The sequence below is a fragment of the Daldinia caldariorum genome (assembly GCF_022478825.1).
Source record: "Daldinia caldariorum strain CBS 122874 unplaced genomic scaffold F4812scaffold_2, whole genome shotgun sequence".
Classification (NCBI taxonomy): domain Eukaryota; kingdom Fungi; phylum Ascomycota; class Sordariomycetes; order Xylariales; family Hypoxylaceae; genus Daldinia; species Daldinia caldariorum.
Window position 1 is genome coordinate 2,854,159 of NW_025953038.1, and position 17,444 is coordinate 2,871,602.

General features: G+C 48.3%; 7 protein-coding genes across 7 annotated transcripts; 3 read left to right on the forward strand and 4 right to left on the reverse strand.

Moving 5' to 3' along the window:
* Positions 1 to 450: 450 nt before the first annotated feature.
* F4812DRAFT_415662 (Six-hairpin glycosidase) lies at positions 451 to 4,645 on the forward strand. The gene is made up of 9 exons (XM_047932995.1): positions 451 to 986; positions 1,046 to 1,084; positions 1,140 to 1,257; positions 1,305 to 1,401; positions 1,422 to 1,424; positions 1,511 to 2,138; positions 2,201 to 2,660; positions 2,730 to 3,974; positions 4,049 to 4,645. Exons 1-9 carry the CDS (start codon positions 863 to 865, stop codon positions 4,401 to 4,403), a joined length of 3,069 nt encoding a protein of 1,022 aa, XP_047794145.1. The 5' UTR covers positions 451 to 862; the 3' UTR covers positions 4,404 to 4,645.
* F4812DRAFT_415663 (OSCP-domain-containing protein) lies at positions 4,646 to 6,022 on the reverse strand. The gene is made up of 3 exons (XM_047932996.1): positions 5,693 to 6,022; positions 5,235 to 5,552; positions 4,646 to 5,164 (listed from the first exon to the last, which is right to left on the reverse strand). The coding sequence occupies exons 1-3, from the start codon at positions 5,849 to 5,851 to the stop codon at positions 4,958 to 4,960; spliced, it is 684 nt and encodes a 227-aa protein (XP_047794146.1). The 5' UTR covers positions 5,852 to 6,022; the 3' UTR covers positions 4,646 to 4,957.
* A 277-nt stretch (positions 6,023 to 6,299) lies between these two features.
* On the forward strand, positions 6,300 to 10,050 carry F4812DRAFT_467763 (uncharacterized protein). The gene is made up of 5 exons (XM_047938699.1): positions 6,300 to 6,943; positions 7,004 to 7,123; positions 7,173 to 7,439; positions 7,533 to 9,319; positions 9,425 to 10,050. The coding sequence occupies exons 1-5, from the start codon at positions 6,740 to 6,742 to the stop codon at positions 9,672 to 9,674; spliced, it is 2,628 nt and encodes an 875-aa protein (XP_047794147.1). The 5' UTR covers positions 6,300 to 6,739; the 3' UTR covers positions 9,675 to 10,050.
* On the reverse strand, positions 10,041 to 12,586 carry F4812DRAFT_195278 (AAA-domain-containing protein). Its single transcript, XM_047930166.1, has 2 exons — positions 12,134 to 12,586; positions 10,041 to 12,048 (listed from the first exon to the last, which is right to left on the reverse strand). The coding sequence occupies exons 1-2, from the start codon at positions 12,410 to 12,412 to the stop codon at positions 10,105 to 10,107; spliced, it is 2,223 nt and encodes a 740-aa protein (XP_047794148.1). The 5' UTR covers positions 12,413 to 12,586; the 3' UTR covers positions 10,041 to 10,104.
* Positions 12,587 to 12,726: 140 nt separating this feature from the next.
* Positions 12,727 to 14,492, forward strand: F4812DRAFT_415672 (Snf7-domain-containing protein). The gene is made up of 3 exons (XM_047932997.1): positions 12,727 to 13,103; positions 13,220 to 13,583; positions 13,673 to 14,492. The coding sequence occupies exons 1-3, from the start codon at positions 13,066 to 13,068 to the stop codon at positions 13,892 to 13,894; spliced, it is 624 nt and encodes a 207-aa protein (XP_047794149.1). The 5' UTR covers positions 12,727 to 13,065; the 3' UTR covers positions 13,895 to 14,492.
* A 301-nt stretch (positions 14,493 to 14,793) lies between these two features.
* Positions 14,794 to 15,657, reverse strand: F4812DRAFT_449715 (cytochrome c-like domain-containing protein; the record flags this gene model as incomplete). Its single annotated transcript, XM_047936005.1, has 4 exons — positions 14,794 to 14,818; positions 14,880 to 14,974; positions 15,042 to 15,232; positions 15,642 to 15,657. The coding sequence occupies 4 exons, from the start codon at positions 15,655 to 15,657 to the stop codon at positions 14,794 to 14,796; spliced, it is 327 nt and encodes a 108-aa protein (XP_047794150.1).
* Positions 15,658 to 16,444: 787 nt separating this feature from the next.
* On the reverse strand, positions 16,445 to 17,390 carry F4812DRAFT_415679 (uncharacterized protein). Its single transcript, XM_047932998.1, has 2 exons — positions 17,275 to 17,390; positions 16,445 to 17,215 (listed from the first exon to the last, which is right to left on the reverse strand). Exon 2 carries the CDS (start codon positions 17,063 to 17,065, stop codon positions 16,805 to 16,807), a length of 261 nt encoding a protein of 86 aa, XP_047794151.1. The 5' UTR covers positions 17,066 to 17,215; positions 17,275 to 17,390; the 3' UTR covers positions 16,445 to 16,804.
* Positions 17,391 to 17,444: the final 54 nt, after the last annotated feature.

Here is a 17,444-nt window from a genome sequence, read left to right on the forward strand (position 1 = left end):
CACGTATGTACTATAACGCATGCACCTTACCTACATGATGTAGGTGGCATATATTGACATGTGCCCCGCTGTGGTCCACGTACATTATATAGATTGCCTACTACAGGTACCTATCAATGCCTGCCTAACCTAATACCTTTATTTATTTACCTATATATTTATCTTGGTTATATACAAACCTACCTATGTATGTATATACGTACATCCCTTACATAGGTACAGGTATAAAGTGCTACAGACTTACATGTGAATGTATGTGATACCTATATGTAAGCTACCTGTATTATGAACCACATTAGGTATAAACCAGGGCTATATGTGCATATGTAGGTAACTGTGTCTTTACGTACATGTATCCTACCTGGTTGGGTATACACATTTCTGCAAGTACATTATGTATTGATAATAATTTCTATAGGTACCCAATGATGATGTCATAGCTGCCCGCACCTATAGTTTACCCCTCCTCTCCTTGCTGATGTTGTTGTTGTTGTTGATTTTTTTTTTTTCCTTCCCCTTATCACGGCCTCAAGTTAGTTTGATAGGCCTTGACGCAACAACGTCCTCGTGCATCGCCGTAGCTTCAATCTGACTAGCTCCCTCCAACTCACTCTGCCGCTAACCCATCGGCTTACCTGAATAAGATAGTAGAATATCAAGCTCTGCAGCTGCAGGCCTACCTGAAATTGATCTACAAGTCCCAATATCTCCTTTCTCTTGTCTTTCCACCTTTTCGTTGATATTAACCTTCGTGCCTTGTGTGCTGTTGAACGCCTAATTGCCTTTCCGCTCTTACCTTGGTAGTCAATCTTCGCCATCTATCTTGCTTGTGCAGTTTGTTCTATCAGACTGCCCTTCCAACATGGTTGTAGTCGACAACCACGAGTACCTCACTGAGGAAGAAAAGCGTCTTCGGGAAGATAGGAACCGCGTTAAATATTGGAAGAAATGGGGTCCCTACGTTGCCGAACGACAATGGGCTACAGGCAAGCAGAGTTGATGACCTCGTTCCGACCAGCTATTCAACTGACCTTTTGAAACTTAGTCCGAGAGGATTATAGCGCAGATGGCGATGCTTGGAGTCGTAAGCGCTTCTCTCATAATCTACCACTCACCTGTTAATTCGTCTCTACTCGCAGATTTTACGCACGACCACGCCCGATCTCGAGCATTCCGCTGGGGGGAAGACGGCATAGCTGGAGTGTCAGATACGCATGGCCTACAGAACATTGCATTTGCTTTCTGGAACGAGCAAGAGTAGGTGTTAAGCTCCTTACGACTAACTTCTTACTGACGAATGATAGCCCCTTTCTAAAGGAAAGGCTTTTCGGCCTAGCGAACCCGCAGGGTAATCATGGCGAAAGTATCAAGGAAGCACACTTCCACCTCGATAACACACCTGTAAGACTCAGATGTAACTAACACCGTGGCTGTCGCTAACGATATAATTGTAGACAGTAAGAAATAATAAGACAAACTCTACCCTCGGTCACTACTGACGTCCGCCCAGCACTCTTATATGAAATACCTCTACAAATACCCGCAGAAGGCCTTTCCCTACGAGGATCTCATAGAAACGAATGGGAAAAGGACGAAGGAGGAAAAGGAATACCAGATCATTGATACTGGGATATTCGACGAGGATAGATACTGGGACATTATAATCGAGACTGCCAAGGAAGCGGATGATCCCGAGGAGATACTCTTCCGAGTCACGGCATGGAATCGAGGTCCGGATCCAGCTCCACTCCACATCATTCCCCATGTCTGGTTTCGCAACACATGGGCTTGGGGAAGGGAGACAGCAGATAAGAAGCCAGCTATCTCATACTTCACCGAAAACATGGCCAAATCGAGGCACCATAAACTAGGTGACCGATACATGCTATTATCACCCTCGCCAGGTGTTGGAACTAGCGGAGAGGATGTTGAGCCAGAACTTATCTTCACAGACAACGACACCAACTACGAGCTACTGTACGACGGCGAGAATCAAGTCCCATACGTCAAAGACGCATTCCATCAATACATCGTCGACGGGAAGAAGCAAGCCGTGAACCCGGCCAGGACGGGCACAAAATGTGCTGCCTGGTACCAATTTAACGAGTCCGGGGGTGTTGGCCCTGGCGAATGTGCCGGTACGCTGTTAATGAATTCACAACTTAACTATATCCGGGGTGTCAATTAACACGCATGATAGTTGTTCGTTTCCGATTTACGAGGAAAAATGAGAGTTACCTAGACGAAGAAATATTCGATGATATCATTGAAAAGAGACGAGAGGAAGCAGATGAGTTTTACTACAGGATCAGCCCCTTACCGATGTCTGAGGATCTTCGCAACATCCAACGCCAAGCATTCTCGGGCATGATGTGGTGTAAACAACATTACCAGTTCATATGGGACCAGTGGGCTAATGGCGATCCCTCCCAGCCACCACCTCCCCCCGAGAGGAAGGCGATTAGAAATTCCCAATGGAAGCACTTACATATTGACGATGTCCTGTCCATGCCGGATTCCTGGGAATATCCCTTCTTTGCGGCATGGGATTCTGCGTTTCATTGCATTCCGCTTGCTATGATCGATCCAGAATTTGCGAAGAAGCAAATTGATCTGTTCACCAGAGAGTGGTACTGCCATCCAAATGGCCAGCTTCCTGCGTACGTGCTAATGCGAGAGAGAGGGCAAACAAGTTCTCAACACTAAAACATATGCTGACCTGATTACAGATACGAATGGAACTTTAGTGATGTCAACCCACCAGTCCATGCTTGGGCGACTTTCCGTGTGTTCAAGATTGAGCGCAAGATGTACGGAAGACAGGATCTCGACTTTTTGGAGAGAGTATTCCAGAAATTACTATTGAATTTCACCTGGTGGGTTAATCGAAAGGATATGGACGGAAAAAATGTCTTCGAAGGAGGCTTCCTTGGGCTAGACAACATCGGTCTCTTCAATCGTTCCGAGCCCCTTCCGACAGGAGGTGTTTTAGAACAGGCTGACAGCACGGGGTGGATGGCGTTCTACTGCTTGAGCATGCTCAACATCGCGCTCGAGCTTGCCAAGCATCGGAGAATCTACGAGGATATTGCCTCGAAGTTCTTTGAACATTTTATATTCATCAGCGATGCCATGACATTCAAGTCAGGTGAAAAGGATGAGAAGTCGTTATGGAATGATGAAGATGGCTTCTATTACGATGCCATTTCATGGGGCGGGCCTTGGATTCAACAACTACCTGTCCGATCACTCGTGGGGTTGATTCCGCTCTACGCAACACTGACTCTAGAACCGGAGCTAATCAACAAATTACCTTCGTTCAAGAAGCGCGTGGATTGGTTCATAGAGAACCGATGCGACTTGGCCGAAAGGAACATGGCAAGCATTCGGAAAAGGGGTAAGGGGAATCGTATCCTTCTTGCGATGGTAAGCAAAGATCGATTGGAAAAGATTCTGAAGCGTATGCTCGACGAGGATGAGTTCTTGAGCGAGCACGGTATCAGATCGCTATCGAGATACCATAAAGAACATCCATACTCTATGGACGTCAATGGTCAAAAGTTCACGGTGGGATATGTCCCGGGTGACTCTGATAGCGGGCTATTCGGTGGTAACAGCAACTGGAGAGGTCCTATTTGGTTGTGTGTTAATTTTCTCCTGGTGGAATCGTTGCAGCGATTCTTCCTCTTCTACGGCCCGACTTACCAAATCGAATGCCCTACCGGATCCGGTGAATATATGCACTTGGGACACGTTTCCGAAGAGATTCAACATCGGTTACAGCACCTATTTGCCCGTGGTGATGATGGACGTCGAAGTATCAATGGCGGAAATGATATGCTGGACTTTGACCCGAACTGGAGAGATTATATGTGGTTCCATGAGTTCTTCGACGGCGACACGGGTCGTGGACTGGGAGCTACGCACCAATGCGGTTGGACGGGCCTAATCGCACGTATGATTCACGATACAGGGTAAGCTCTTCCACGCACACACACACACACACACATCTTCCGTTCAGTTATATTAGGTACTAAACCCGCAATAGTATAAGCTGCCGCCTTCCGCAGACCCCTCGCACACCGACAGCCGGTATGTCGCACTACTTCGACGACATCCTACATCGACACGTGGGTATCGGCATCAGCAAACCGCAGCGGGGCCACATGCGGCGGTCGTCCACAGCGCGATCCATCAGCGCACGCAGCGACTTCGACGCATCGGTTAACGGCGAAGAATTCGATGTTCGCAGCGTGGTACCGGATGACTCGGAACGAGAGGCCCAGCGTAAGGAGGCAGATGCTCATCTGCACCAGTATATCTCGGAACAGCTTCAGCGGGTTAAAGACCATGATGACTTTGAGGGATTGGCAGACAGGGATGAGTACGAGACACATTTATAAATCTTACAAGGATTTAAAGGAAGTTGGTCATAAGAGAATTACTATATGAAAGATTGGATGACGGGGATGAGAAGATGTAGAGAAGAAAAGGGAGAAAGGAGGAGAGGGTTTACGAATATACGCAGATCAGATATACAGATATAAGGCACATAAGAAGCTACGGCTATATTGTTTAGTTGGTTAGAAAGAATACGATTGTGCTCAGCATATGATGGGATGCCTTGACTCCTTATACAACAAAATGTCCAAATCGTGCTACGTGATGTAAATGAGTGAAACGTCATGCCGGCTAGGGCAACGTACCGTGAGAGTTAGTTGCAAAAATATTACGGAATTCATAGCCCGGTGGTCTATACCCTCAATACGGTCGTAATTCGAATAATACTATTCGCGGTAAAGGTTCGTTAGGCAAAATTTGGACGGGGGACGAATGCTTCCTCTATTTTACGAGCCTATACACAAATAGTATCTCCACAGGGACACCAGTCTTCTAGCCACGATCGCCTCTCCAAAGCAGGTTGCCATGCTCTCATCAAGATAAAGGGAAGTTTATTTCACAAGGTGTCAGTTAGGAGCTTGTTCAGCTTGGCAATCTTGGCCGAGACCGAGAGGTCGATTGTCCTGTCTCCGATCTCCACGACGAGACCTCCGATGATGTCCGGGTTAACCTGGTTGGTGACCTTCAGCTTCTTGCCCTGTCCGACGTAGGGGGACTTTGCGATGGCGTTTTCGATGCGGACGAGAGTCTTGTTGTCCAATTGCTGTGACGAACGTTAGCATATTTATCCCGTGTAACCCCCCATCGTACGCTCCGAGTTGGGAGTTCCGTACCTGCGCACTGGTAACAACCAGCTCCACTTCGCCTCTGGACGCTCTCACGATCTGGTTGAACTTCTCGGAGACGCCCTGAAGTATTCCCAGACGGTTGTTCTCAGCCAGGGTAGCGAGGAAGTTTTTGACGGTATCATTCGAGCTCGCAGGACCTATGCTCTTTTGCAACTCCGCAACGATAGCGCTCTTCTCGCTGTCGGTAAGCGTAGGGGTGTTCAGGATAGTGGCGAGCTTGGTATCCTTGGCAAGGAGGTCACCAAGGGCGCTCAGAGCCTTCGCAGCCGGATCGAGGGACGAAGTCTTGACAGCGGCAGTGTACTAAATAGCTCATATCAGTCAAAAGTTCGGCTTTATTCCGGGATCGACCAATGACTCCGTCTATAACATATCCTCCTCAATTGGACCCTGATGTACATCCCGGGAGCAAGCATCAGGTTTCGAGAGGGGGGTTGGCGTACCAAAGCAGTAGCATAGGTACCGTCGAGGCCGTAGACGGCAACGGGAGGTTTGACATCCTGGGCAGCAGCGGCGGCGGCGTATGAGCGTACGGGAGCGCGGGCGAGGGTCCGCTGAGGAGCCGCAGCTCGGACTGAGCGGATTGCCTGTCGGGCGAACATGGCGGCAGTGGGTGGGAGAGAAGAGAGGAGTATTACCTAGTACGAAGTACAAAAGGATAGGTTTTTGTTCGTCGATTCGCAAAGCTCGGCTTCAAAAGACGTTTGCAAGAAATCGATCCCGCGGTTTAAGCGGGCCAAAACAGACTTAGAAAGAGTGGGTCAGTATTTACTAACTACATAGGTACATCAAGTACCTAACATTACAAAGCCACAAAGCCACAAGGCCCCCCCTTTGAATTATGCACTACATGTACCTTACATAAACGTACCTAGGTACCTAGGTAGGAACCTTCCTAAAACATTGAAATCTCTGTTGTCCAATGTTCTAATCTAAAGAAAGTACTGACGTAGTGTACTTGCCTACCACGTGCCGTTAGCAGCATTCGGTTAGGTACCACAATTACCTCTCAGGCGCCCCCCCCGCCCCCTGTGGCAGGGCTTCGATTTCCTTCAAATTGTCAGCCCGAAACGTTCCAAACCCTGGAATAACTTCTTCACCGTCTCACAACTCTCTACAAAGTACTCGTCAACCCCAGAAGAGAATATACTTTGGGCGCGTTGCTTTGCCTAACCTCCGGTGTTCTCTCTCTTTTTCTTTCTTCTGTCGCCCAACTTAGCAGGCGTGTTGATTTGCTTCATATTCCTCTAGGTCCTTACGTTCATCTTCAACCGACATCCCACAAAAAGTTGTTTTTGTCTTGATCGGGTTGTCTGATATACTTGGGATCTTAGAGACTGAGACGCATATGCATTTGGATACGATACGGTAGCCGTGTCGCTGTAGTCCATCGTATTTTCTTTCAAAATTGCGCACCAGTATCGCAAAGCCAATCCATCCTTTTATTCTATTCTATTCTATTCTATGGTAAGGTTAGCATTACAGCCGTGATGACGAGGGAGAGGAAAAAAGCTCCGGCGACGGCCCGCGGTGTACGGGCCCTAAACCGCCGTGTAAGGATTGAGAAAACACAAAGGCAACATGATAACGCGTGGCGAGCGTTAAATCCATTAAAGGAACCGCCTAGGATGAAGCATAAGACAACCTTCGAATTGGTCGAGAATACCGACAAAAAGAAGAAGCTCGAGTTCAAGGTAAAGAGGTGTCGCCAAAAAGGCTGGCTGCCATGAGCAAGCAATACTGACTAACAACAGATCACGATCGATCGACACCCACCTCCTGGCTTTGAATTTGTTCCTGTTGGATATCCACAGTTGACGCAAATGTGCAAAGAGTTTTCGAGAGAACAAGACGCCATGATATTTATTGTTTCAGTACGCAGGTCTGTTCCTCTGCGCCTCGGTTTGCTAACAGTGGTTCCAGGACTCCAAGAACCCGGACAATCTCGATCACCATGTAAACCGTGTCGGGTATCATTTTAGACAGATGATTGTTGACCAAGCTCGTTCGAAACTAGCAGCTACTGGACAAGCTGTCCATATCCCCCCAACCCGTAAACCTGGCGAACCTGAACCGATACCAAAGAGCCAGGCAGAAATTGATGCTCAAGCAGATGCGGTTCTAAGGGATCTTTTCCCAAGAATACCTAATACCGATCGACGCGAAATTATTCAGCATGCGTTTCAAAAAGTTTGTTTTTTTCCCTTTTTCTCCTGCTCTTTTCTCTTTATATATTGTTCTCGTAAGAAAATATACTGATACGATATTCTATTTATAAAACAGGATGGAAAATTCCATGGCGAGTCAAAAGTTGGCATGGTTAAAGAGCTAACCCTAGCACGTCGGGTTCAACTTGCGGCGATCGCTCACATCAGGCACAATCATACGCGCTATGATGAGTTATTAAAGGAAACTAACTGGCACAACGCCCGAAAAGCTGTAGAAAAGCCGTGTCTAGACGTCATCGTCAAGTGGCGAGGCGACGAAGAGACCGGTCGTGACCAGCTTGATGAGATACTTCGTGAGGTCATCGAAATATCTGACACCGAGGATGAATCCGAAGATGAATCTCCCAATTCGGAGTCCATACCACCCCGACGCGTTGTTATGATGCCCGCTAATGCATCGGCGGGGCCTATGGCAGAGCTACAAGGTAAAGAAGCTGTTGACCCTGAGCGGCAAACCCATTGTTCCACTCGCAGTCGCAGTCGCGGTCGTGATCTATCTATTCCGAATGTCCTTGGGCCGTCCAAGCAGAGAGCAATAGCAAAGGCCGAGAAAAGAAGCGATCGGAAGACGCAGCGTTTTAGGAGATATGCCGCCGCCGCCGAAGCTCTTGCAGGTTCGGCTGACCAGAGAGTCTATGCTGATGTCCCGCATGTCGCTCCTTTTAGTGCTGTTCCAATCGATCTTACTAGAAGTCCGGGTTCTGCCCACTATATTGGCTCGAGTTGCGAGCCAATAGGGGCGGCCCATGGTACTCGTCGTATTGAACACGTGCCGCGTCATTCTGAATTACGACCAGATCGGCCGCATTTCAGAGATGGCCCCCTGAGGGAGATGATTACCATCACTCATGGTCTTCCTGAAACCGGTGAATACGCGTCTCCTCAGCTAATGCACACTCCAGACAGCCACAGACCCAAAGTTGGGCATGCAACAGCAAGTTATAGTCATCTACCCGTTCCAGTTTCGCCAGTAAGAAACGGATTGCAAGATATGGTATTGCAATCTATCGAGCCTGCGTCTCCTGTTGTCCACAGAGAGCCTCAGCGCTTCGCTGAGGACCCTCGCGTCGTTTCCGGGCCCTTCCACAACCGTACAGGTTTTGTTTCACGTCCCGAATCTCCTAGAGTCGTGAGTCATGGTAATGTGTTGGTAACAAGACGCCTTCATAGTGCAGACTATTCCTCTGGAACTCTTCATGCGTACCCTAATTCGTTTGCCCCAGCAAACCACCATGTTCGAGGTGAGGACCCACGGCGCGTGCCATCTGAGTACTATCCAGACCAGCCGCCACCGTCATTTAGGGCCTCAGGCCAACCTTCCCAGAATCAACCTTGGCCGGTTCCTAGTGAAGGGACGGTGTACTATAATAGTGATAATTCTCTAAGGACCAGAACAAATCCGATTATCATTGATGACGATGATCATATGCTTCGCAGACCTCGTCAAGTGGTTGGAGTGCAACGGCATCCTGATAGAGGTCACCCTGTTAGCACGTCAGGACATGAGGATTTCCACGGCGTTGTCCCTCGGGAAGAAGTGTACTTCCGAGATGAGCCCCGAGTTGTATTAACTGATCTGCCGCCCACTCGACCTGGGAGCTTCTTTGATTACCGCCGGCCTGTCAGCGATTACAATTCCGAATTGCCCTCGTGTCACAAACCCAACATGTCTGGGGCGGCAGCGCCTGATTTACGCCATCATATAGACGATGCCGCCCCTGGTCCTGAACACAGACATTACAAAGAGCGTAGCCAGCACTTGTATGAACCGAGAGAGTGGTCTACACACGTCCCTCGGGAGGCTCGAGCTGCTGTTCCTGTCGGGCTGGCTCGCCCCGGAATGTAAGTGGACTAAAGCCTATAAAGAAAATATACGTACTATTCGTATTCGTGGCTTCATTAGGTCCTTGCAGACGTGTCAAAACATAAGCTAACCTAGACGTATAGACAGCATGGCGACGATGATCGTCATTTTCAAGAATATTCGAATATTGCACCAATTCCACACTCGCAGGACCGATGGGAAAGGCATGACCATAGATCATATGAGACAGCAGCGCTTCCGCCGCAGCGGATACAGTATCAGCATGACTACCCCCCTCAGTTTGTAGCTACTCCTAGCCACGGTCCCTATATCGGAAGTCGCGGGTCACCGCAGTTTATTCCCGAGCAACGGATAATCTGGGTGGATCGTTGATCTTCAGCGGCGTGCTGACTCGAGATCGACAAGTTGATGAATTTGGCAACATTTCTCTGAGTTCATTATCAGGGCCAACGAGTGGATGGACATGGAATGATACGGAGTTACGCTGTCGGTCGGTATGGTTTCAACAGGACGGTAGCATTTGAGATACCCCCATGTGGCATTTTGCCATTTTTTTCAAGTATGATTGCATGGCAAGGCGTGGTCGGTACTGGTATTACAGCATTGAGTCATAAAAGCGGCAATATGTTAGCCTTGCGGGCTAAGGAGTTTTATGAATGTATAATTGGCTTTTAGCTATATGGACTTGTAAACTTGGTTCGTTATCAAGAACCTTTATTACAAGTATTATATGTATACTTACGAAAAATATTAAATTTTTCTTTTCTAATATAATGCTTATTATAACTAGCTGAAGTACTTATTATTCCCATCCCATCTCTTTTAACGCTCTAAACTTGCTAGAATGGCCATCCGACACGCTTGGCTTTATCTTATTTAGTGCGGCCTCCCAATCCTCCGGTAAAAGCACATCCGGCCCGCCTTTGGAGTCCGCTCGCTCGACAGCCGCCTGTCCCGCGGCAAGGTGCAAGTTATCTAGATCAGCACCGCTGAACCCCTCGCAGCGTGGATCACGGGCGACGGCCTCGAGGACGGGGTAGTCGGTATAAGAAGGCAGAAGGCGCTTTATTCTAGTGCGCAGGATATCTACGCGGCCGTTGGCGTCGGGTAGGTCAACAAAGATGTTGGTGCCGAGACGACCCGGACGCAGGATCGCCGGGTCGATCATGTCCGGGCGGTTTGTTGCGCCGACTACGTACACACCTAACCGGCTACCGATGCCATCGAGCTCCGTGAGAAGCTGATTGACGACGCGGGCGCTGGCGTCGGGCCCGTTACCGTCACGGCGAGGAACTAGGGCGTCCAGCTCGTCGAAAAATAGGATGCAGGGAGCTGAGGCGCGTGCTCGGCTGAATACTTGGCGGACTGAACGTTCGGACTCGCCGACATATTTATTAAGGAGCTCAGGTCCTTTCACGGAGATGAAGTTTACCTTGGACTCGTTGGCGACGGCTTTGGCTAGGAGAGTCTTACCACAACCGGGAGGGCCCCAGAGAAGCACACCGGAGGGGGCCTCGAGACCCTTGCTGGTAAATCGTTCGGGGTCCTGGATAGGCTTTACTATCGACAACATGAGTTGCTTCCTCACGTCGTGGAGCGCGCCAATGTGGGCCCAAGTAGTATCTGGGATTGTTGTGAAGCCTTCTCTCTTGGAGGACGGCTGGACCTTCGCAATTGCGCTTAACATGTGATCCATTGTTAATATAAGTGAGTCGCTTGACACGGCCTCGTCCGGTGCTCCCAAAATTGCAAGATGCAGCTGAAGTCCCGGAGACATCTGGTCGTCAGAATCAAGATCCATTTCTGACGGACCAGTTTGCGCCAGTTGGGTCATGGTCGCTCTGACCATCTCATTTTTGGCGATGGAAACAACATCCTTCAGATCGGCCCCTACAAATCCTGGCGTCCTCTTTGCCAGTAGTTTATAGTCTAAATCAGGGGATACACGACCGTGCTGAAGCATTTTGCGCAAAATGGCCTCTCGAGCACCCTCATTTGGTATCCCAAGGCTTATTTCTCGATTGAAACGTCCCGCTCTTCGAAGGGCAGGGTCGATACTATCCGGTCGGTTCGTCGCGGCTAGCGTAACGACAATTTTGCCTCCTAGCTTTTGAGGTGAGAGGTCGTCCATACAGGTTAGCATTTGAGCTACTATTCGCTTCTCCATCTCCCTCTGCGCATTCTCACGTTTCCCCATAATGGCGTCGATCTCATCGATAAAAATTAAACAGGGCGCAAGCGACTTAGCCTCGTCGTATAGCTCTCTGATCTTTCTTTCCGACTCTCCTGACATGCCAGCAACGAGAGACGGCGCAGAGACGGGTATATATGAAACGCCGAGTGAAGCGGCATATGCATTGGCAAGCATGGTTTTTCCACAGCCTGGAGGCCCATGTAATAAAACACCCCGAGTGGCTTCCAAGTCGTTTTCTAGACAAATCTTCGGGAACCTCACAGGGAAAGTGACTGATTCAGCAAGGACTTTGATAGCGTCATCCATCCCTCCGAGATCCTGCAGAGAAACACCGCTAGGCGGGCTACGATCTTCTTTAGACTTCTCTGTTCTCCTCTTCTTAGGCCGGGACTCTCCGTTAGGCTGTCTGTCATTCATGATGGCAACAGGTGCTAGGTCAGTGCCAGAAGCATTGCCGCCCGGAGTAGTGGCTTCAGATGGTACTGTGGGTTGGGCCTTGGGTATGTTCCAGGACTGGGTAATGTGTTTGTTCATTACGAAATAGTCGCGTTCCTATATGTGTTAGCTTAAGTATCGATGGCTAGGGACTAGATATAAATCGAAAACCTAGAAAACTACAGACAAGGAAGGAGTTTACCTTGGTTTTCGGTGATTCTGCGGGGGCCTCTTCTAGAGTTTCTTCCTCGTCTTCCTCCTTTCGCTCCTCCTTCCGGAGGCGAAGAACCCGCTCGATAGAGTCTTCTAATGGACGTTTCTTTTGACGCGAGAGACTAGAATTTGATCTTTTTATGGAGTCGTAAACCCCCGAGACGGTAAATTTAAGCGGCTTCGAGGGAGTGTTCCGCTCATGATCATCTTCGAGTTTTCTGATAATCTGATAGACATCACGGTCTAAGCCGTGGAGTGTCCTGGCCATTATACTTACTGTATAACAGGTAATTGAAACGGCTAAACAATGTTTATAAATTCTATGACAGAACGCAGTTATGCATAATCTTTTTTTTTTTTTCTCCCTGGGGTTTGAAGCAAATACGATTGTACAGTCAAATGACCTTCAACAATTCCAAAATATCTAAATTTCTTTAAAAAGTTCAACGCATAGAAACTAAGTGGGACTAGCTTTCTTTAAGCCAAGTCAATGTACCTAGGCGCCTATGTAGCATGTACACCCCTAAAAAAATGGTAAGAAGTAGGTACCATAGTTAGCTCCACTGTACTTTTTCTAAGGCAAATTAATGCAAGTGCTTACATATTTTATACCTTTAAAAGGATAGTCAGGTAGGTACTGATAAAGACAAGCACAGATGCAACAGGCCCTCCCACCCCTGCAATCGATAATGGAACGCCCGCTCACTTAAAAGCTCGTGACAACATTAACGCCCTTCAACTCTTTCGCCGTCTCTAACTAATAACGCACACATGCTCAACAAACTCGGCCGATCAATCACTAAAAGAACCAGGCTGCCCTGAGAAGGCATCTGCCTGACCATCGCGCTCTTCCATCAATCCTCGGTATTGCTAGACAATGCGCGCTTCGCATCTCGGAGCAGATTCCAGGGCACGGCGAACATGGGTAATAATTCGAGCCGAGTGACGGCCCAGGATAAGTAAAGGCTTCCTTCCTTTCCTCCTTTCCTCCTTTCGCTACCCTTATATCACCTTACACCAACTAAATACCCATTCCTCTATTGTTGATAAACGTGCTAACACTCCAACTCCGCAGGGCAATCCTCGACCTCAAATTACAGCGAGATAAATTGCACCAGTACCAGCGGCGCATCACGGTACTAACCGATAAGGAGACCGCCGTGGCGCGACAGATGCTAGCAGCTGGTGACAAGAAGCGCGCCTTGCTAGCTCTGCGCCGCAAGAAATACCAGGAGTCCCTGCTCGAGAAGACGGACGCACAGCTTGCGCAGCTGGAACAGCTAACCCGCAACGTCGAGTTCGCCCTCATTCAGAAAGACGTCGTGTTCGGCCTGGAGCAGGGTACCAAGGTGCTCCGCGATATCCACGCCGAGATGGGCGGCATCGAGCACGTCGAGAAGCTTATGGGCGATACAGCAGATGCGATTGCTTACCAGAAGGTGTGTTTCCATCCACAAGAATATTCCTGCACCGCCGCATTACATACATACGTGTCCATCAATGGATCTATACTGACAGCTCCTTCCAGGAGGTGAGCGAGATGCTAGGCGGCAGAATTACAAACCAAGACGAGGATGAAGTCGAAGACGAGTTAGCTGCCCTCGAACAGGAAGTTAATGGACCCGCGAAACTACCTAACGTTCCGGATACTAAGATCCCTCCGTTGGAAGTTAAAGAACCACAACAAGTGACGGCACAGGAGCAAGAAGCGGGACAGGAACCGGAAAGGAGAGCTATGCTTACTGCATAACATTGGCGCGAACAGTCGGAATATTAAGAAGCCGCCAGTAATTACGACATTGGCGAATGGTTACATAATGAATTACTGCTTGGAAACTAGAAGAAGAAAAAATGCGTTCTTGGGTTTGGATATCTACACAAAGACACCGGTCCTCTTTTTTTTTATTTTTTTATTTTTTTAGTAGTAACACTGACCTCAACGCTTCTTGCTAGTCAGCGCAGGTAAGCATTCTGCCAGAGTTGGGGAAGAAGGTACCTAGGCGTAGATGGTGCTTTAGGTTAGATAGTATCGTGAACACAAACTGTTGGGGGGTATTGGCCGTGTAATGCACAAATAAAGTAACACGGCTTCACTAATGCTTTTGTGACCTAATTCATCCTGTTGCCGGTACTATTATAGCTTATTATAGCGGGCCTACTAGCCTAGGTATTAGATTGCCAAAATGCTGACAGCAATTCAAATAATTCAAACAAACCTCATTGGTCAATGGCCCGTTACCCACTCAACTACGCACAATTCTTGTAAATCCCAGCGTGCAACTACGTCATGAGGAATGATCACAGCTCTACGCAAAACCATGGCAACAATGACATTCCCGCACGAAAAACTTGACAGGCGGCAATACCGTAAAATTCTGAGAGGGGAAGCTCTTTTCGCGTCTATTTTCAATTACTCGCAACAGATTTTACATGATCCGATCCAAGCCTTCCTGCTGAAGCCTAAACTCCTAGCACTCCGACCGGGTGTTTAAAATGCTAGAAAAGGGGAAGAGGAGATGGATATATGATATTTCGCACCAACGTGGGCGTCGCAACGAAACGGTCTAGTGGTCTATAAGTACACAACTGGCCGGTCCCCGTCTATGCTATGATGGTATGCATTGGTACACGTCTTTCTCGTAACTTCGTTTATGCCGTAGCCTCTTTAAGGAAACTGTAAACAGAATTAGTATGTCAAGTCTCAGGCATCTTCTTTCAACTTAATAGGAACTCACGTAATGAGGTCATTCCGGTCCTTCTCCTTCTTCAGACCACCGAAGGCCATCTTGGTACCAGGAATGTACTTTTTAGGGTTCTCGAGGTACTCGAACTAACAAAAAGAAAAAGAAAATTATGTTAGTGAAGTCGCTGGACTCATGCCTCTAGAGGTTACATACCAGAGAGTTCTCGTCCCAGACGACGCCCTTCTGCTTGTTGGCATCTGTGTAGGAGAAGCCCTCAACCTGACCGGACTTTCGGCCGAAGAGACCGTGTAGCGCAGGGCCGACCTTGTTGCCCTCACCCTCCTTGAGGGTGTGGCACTGGGCACATCGGGTCTTGAAGAGGTTGGCACCCTTCTTGGAATCACCTGAGGTAATTGACACGTTAGTAGAAGCACTTTGATCATAATGCGTGTGTGTACGCTGCTTGTCTTCGATCATAATAACAAGCCCTTCCCATCGGAGAGACATTCCGTAGCTAAACCCAAAGGCCGCCCACGCCGTATAGACCCATGTGCGACTGCGCAATAGCAGCGCTCAAAGCCACCAGGTAAAATGGCGCACGTAGCTGTGACATCCCAGGCCCCAAGTCTCAAACACACAACAGGCACGCAGGCGAGTAGCCGATACGATAGGGCTGAGGACATTGTACCTCATAGACCATAATCGCAGCCATCCTGGCAGTGGTGGTGGTTCAATGGCTCGAAAGGCGGTGACGTGTGGGCTGTCATGACGGGAGGAAAATTCTCGCAAGACGCAAGGGACTCGTGTACATACCGGGAGAGTAACCCATCTTGTCGTTGGAAAGTAGGGACGTGTGAGAGGAATAATATTACTGATTAGGTGTGAGAGGACACAGTTGAACCGTTCGCTCTGTAGGAAAGAAAAGGAGGTCGTCTAAAATATGAAGTTTTATGTGACGGAGAAAAGGGAAAGGGAGAAAAAAAATCGGCGCAAGCTGGGAATTTTTAAAGCGATGAGCTCAGCGGGCAGTTGGCAGGCATTGGCAGGCCTGGCATTCGGTACAAGTAAGGTTGTACAAAGTTGAGCCACGAATGTGGCGGGTGCTCCTTCTTTCTAGCCAATAGGGTTTTAGCTGAAGTAATACGCTTCCGGGGACAGCCGATTTCAAAACCCTTTTAGGCCTTTTTCCTTTTTTTTTTTTTTTTTTTTCTGTCTTCTTTCTGGGGCGGGTTGATTCACAAGCTAAATAAATAATAGTGGGGCAATGGATCGACCAGTGACGGGGGACGAATCTCGGAATTGTAGACCATGGTGGAAGTCTTGGGAAGTTTTTCGACAAACCCAGGTGATGTGGAAATTCCTACGTTACCAGGCTACACGTACCTAATGTAGTAGACCGCCAGCTCGAGCCCACTATAAGCTTATACCTAGGTACCTACGTAGTAGGTAGACTGTAGTAAGTAATGTGCAAGATGAGTTGTCAAAAGATACAACAACCAAATTGCCAACATAAGTATTTATCTCCTTTTTGCCGCGAAAATAAAACAGATGTGTTTCGTAACGTCACCTGAGGGAGATATCATATTCCGTGTAGAGGTCCGACGAGAACACTGTCGTTACTTCAGTCCACACACGTACCTTGTCCTATCGGTGGACTAGCCCTGCAAGCTTTCGTAGATGTATATATAAGGTATATATATATATATATATATTGACAACTTCCCCTGCCTCTAGGGTTATATAAGCAGGTGGCCGTACGATCTTAGATGTATAGGTGGTTGAGAAAGAGCTTTGGATAAGTGAGCTATGCCCTTTTTTACTGGCATTTATTCCGCATTACTTTTACATCACACTGATGCTAAGTGGCTTCTTATGTCACACCTCCTAGTTGGTATAACAATATTCTTCTCTACCATCTTGTCTCCCTCTCCCCTAGGCTTAAGCTTATACGTCGCTCCCCACCCCTCCCCCCAATTTCACCGCGGCACGGCTTTCTCGATCCAAAACCCTGGTTCCGGTTTCCGCTCTTCGCGCATCTCCTTAGGCGTAAGCACACGTTCGACCTCGGATACTTTGACCAGCTCTTTGACTTTGAGGATCATACCCGCCGCCTGTGCAGAGACTGGGTGGAATACGGTCTGCGAGCGTTTGCGCAAGCCAAGCGCCGCCAACACACCGCGCGTGCGTTGCGGTAGACCAATAGCAGACCGGTGAAGTGTTATGCGAAAGTACGACATCCTCCTTCCTCTTCCCTCCTTGCTCGCGTAGGTAGACAGAGCCGGGAGATCTAGCAAGTCGGACTGTAGGTACGAGCGAGGGTAATTGTCGTCCAAGTAGCACTACGAATATTTGACCTGCAAGGACTGATAGAAGCGTATCCTTCGAATCTGTTTCGCCCTGGCGTGAATAAATCGACTTGACTGGCGTAAGATCAGTTGATAAATACCTTAAAAAGTTTTCAAGGGAGCTTCGGAGGACCGCAGAGCATATATATGATGGAGTTTAAAGCTCCTAGAGCCATGGGATGAGTATCACATACCTAATTTATCACAGAAAATCTGCTTTTCAGGTCTACAAGATCGGATCTCGAAATCGACGATTATGCTTGGCCTTGCG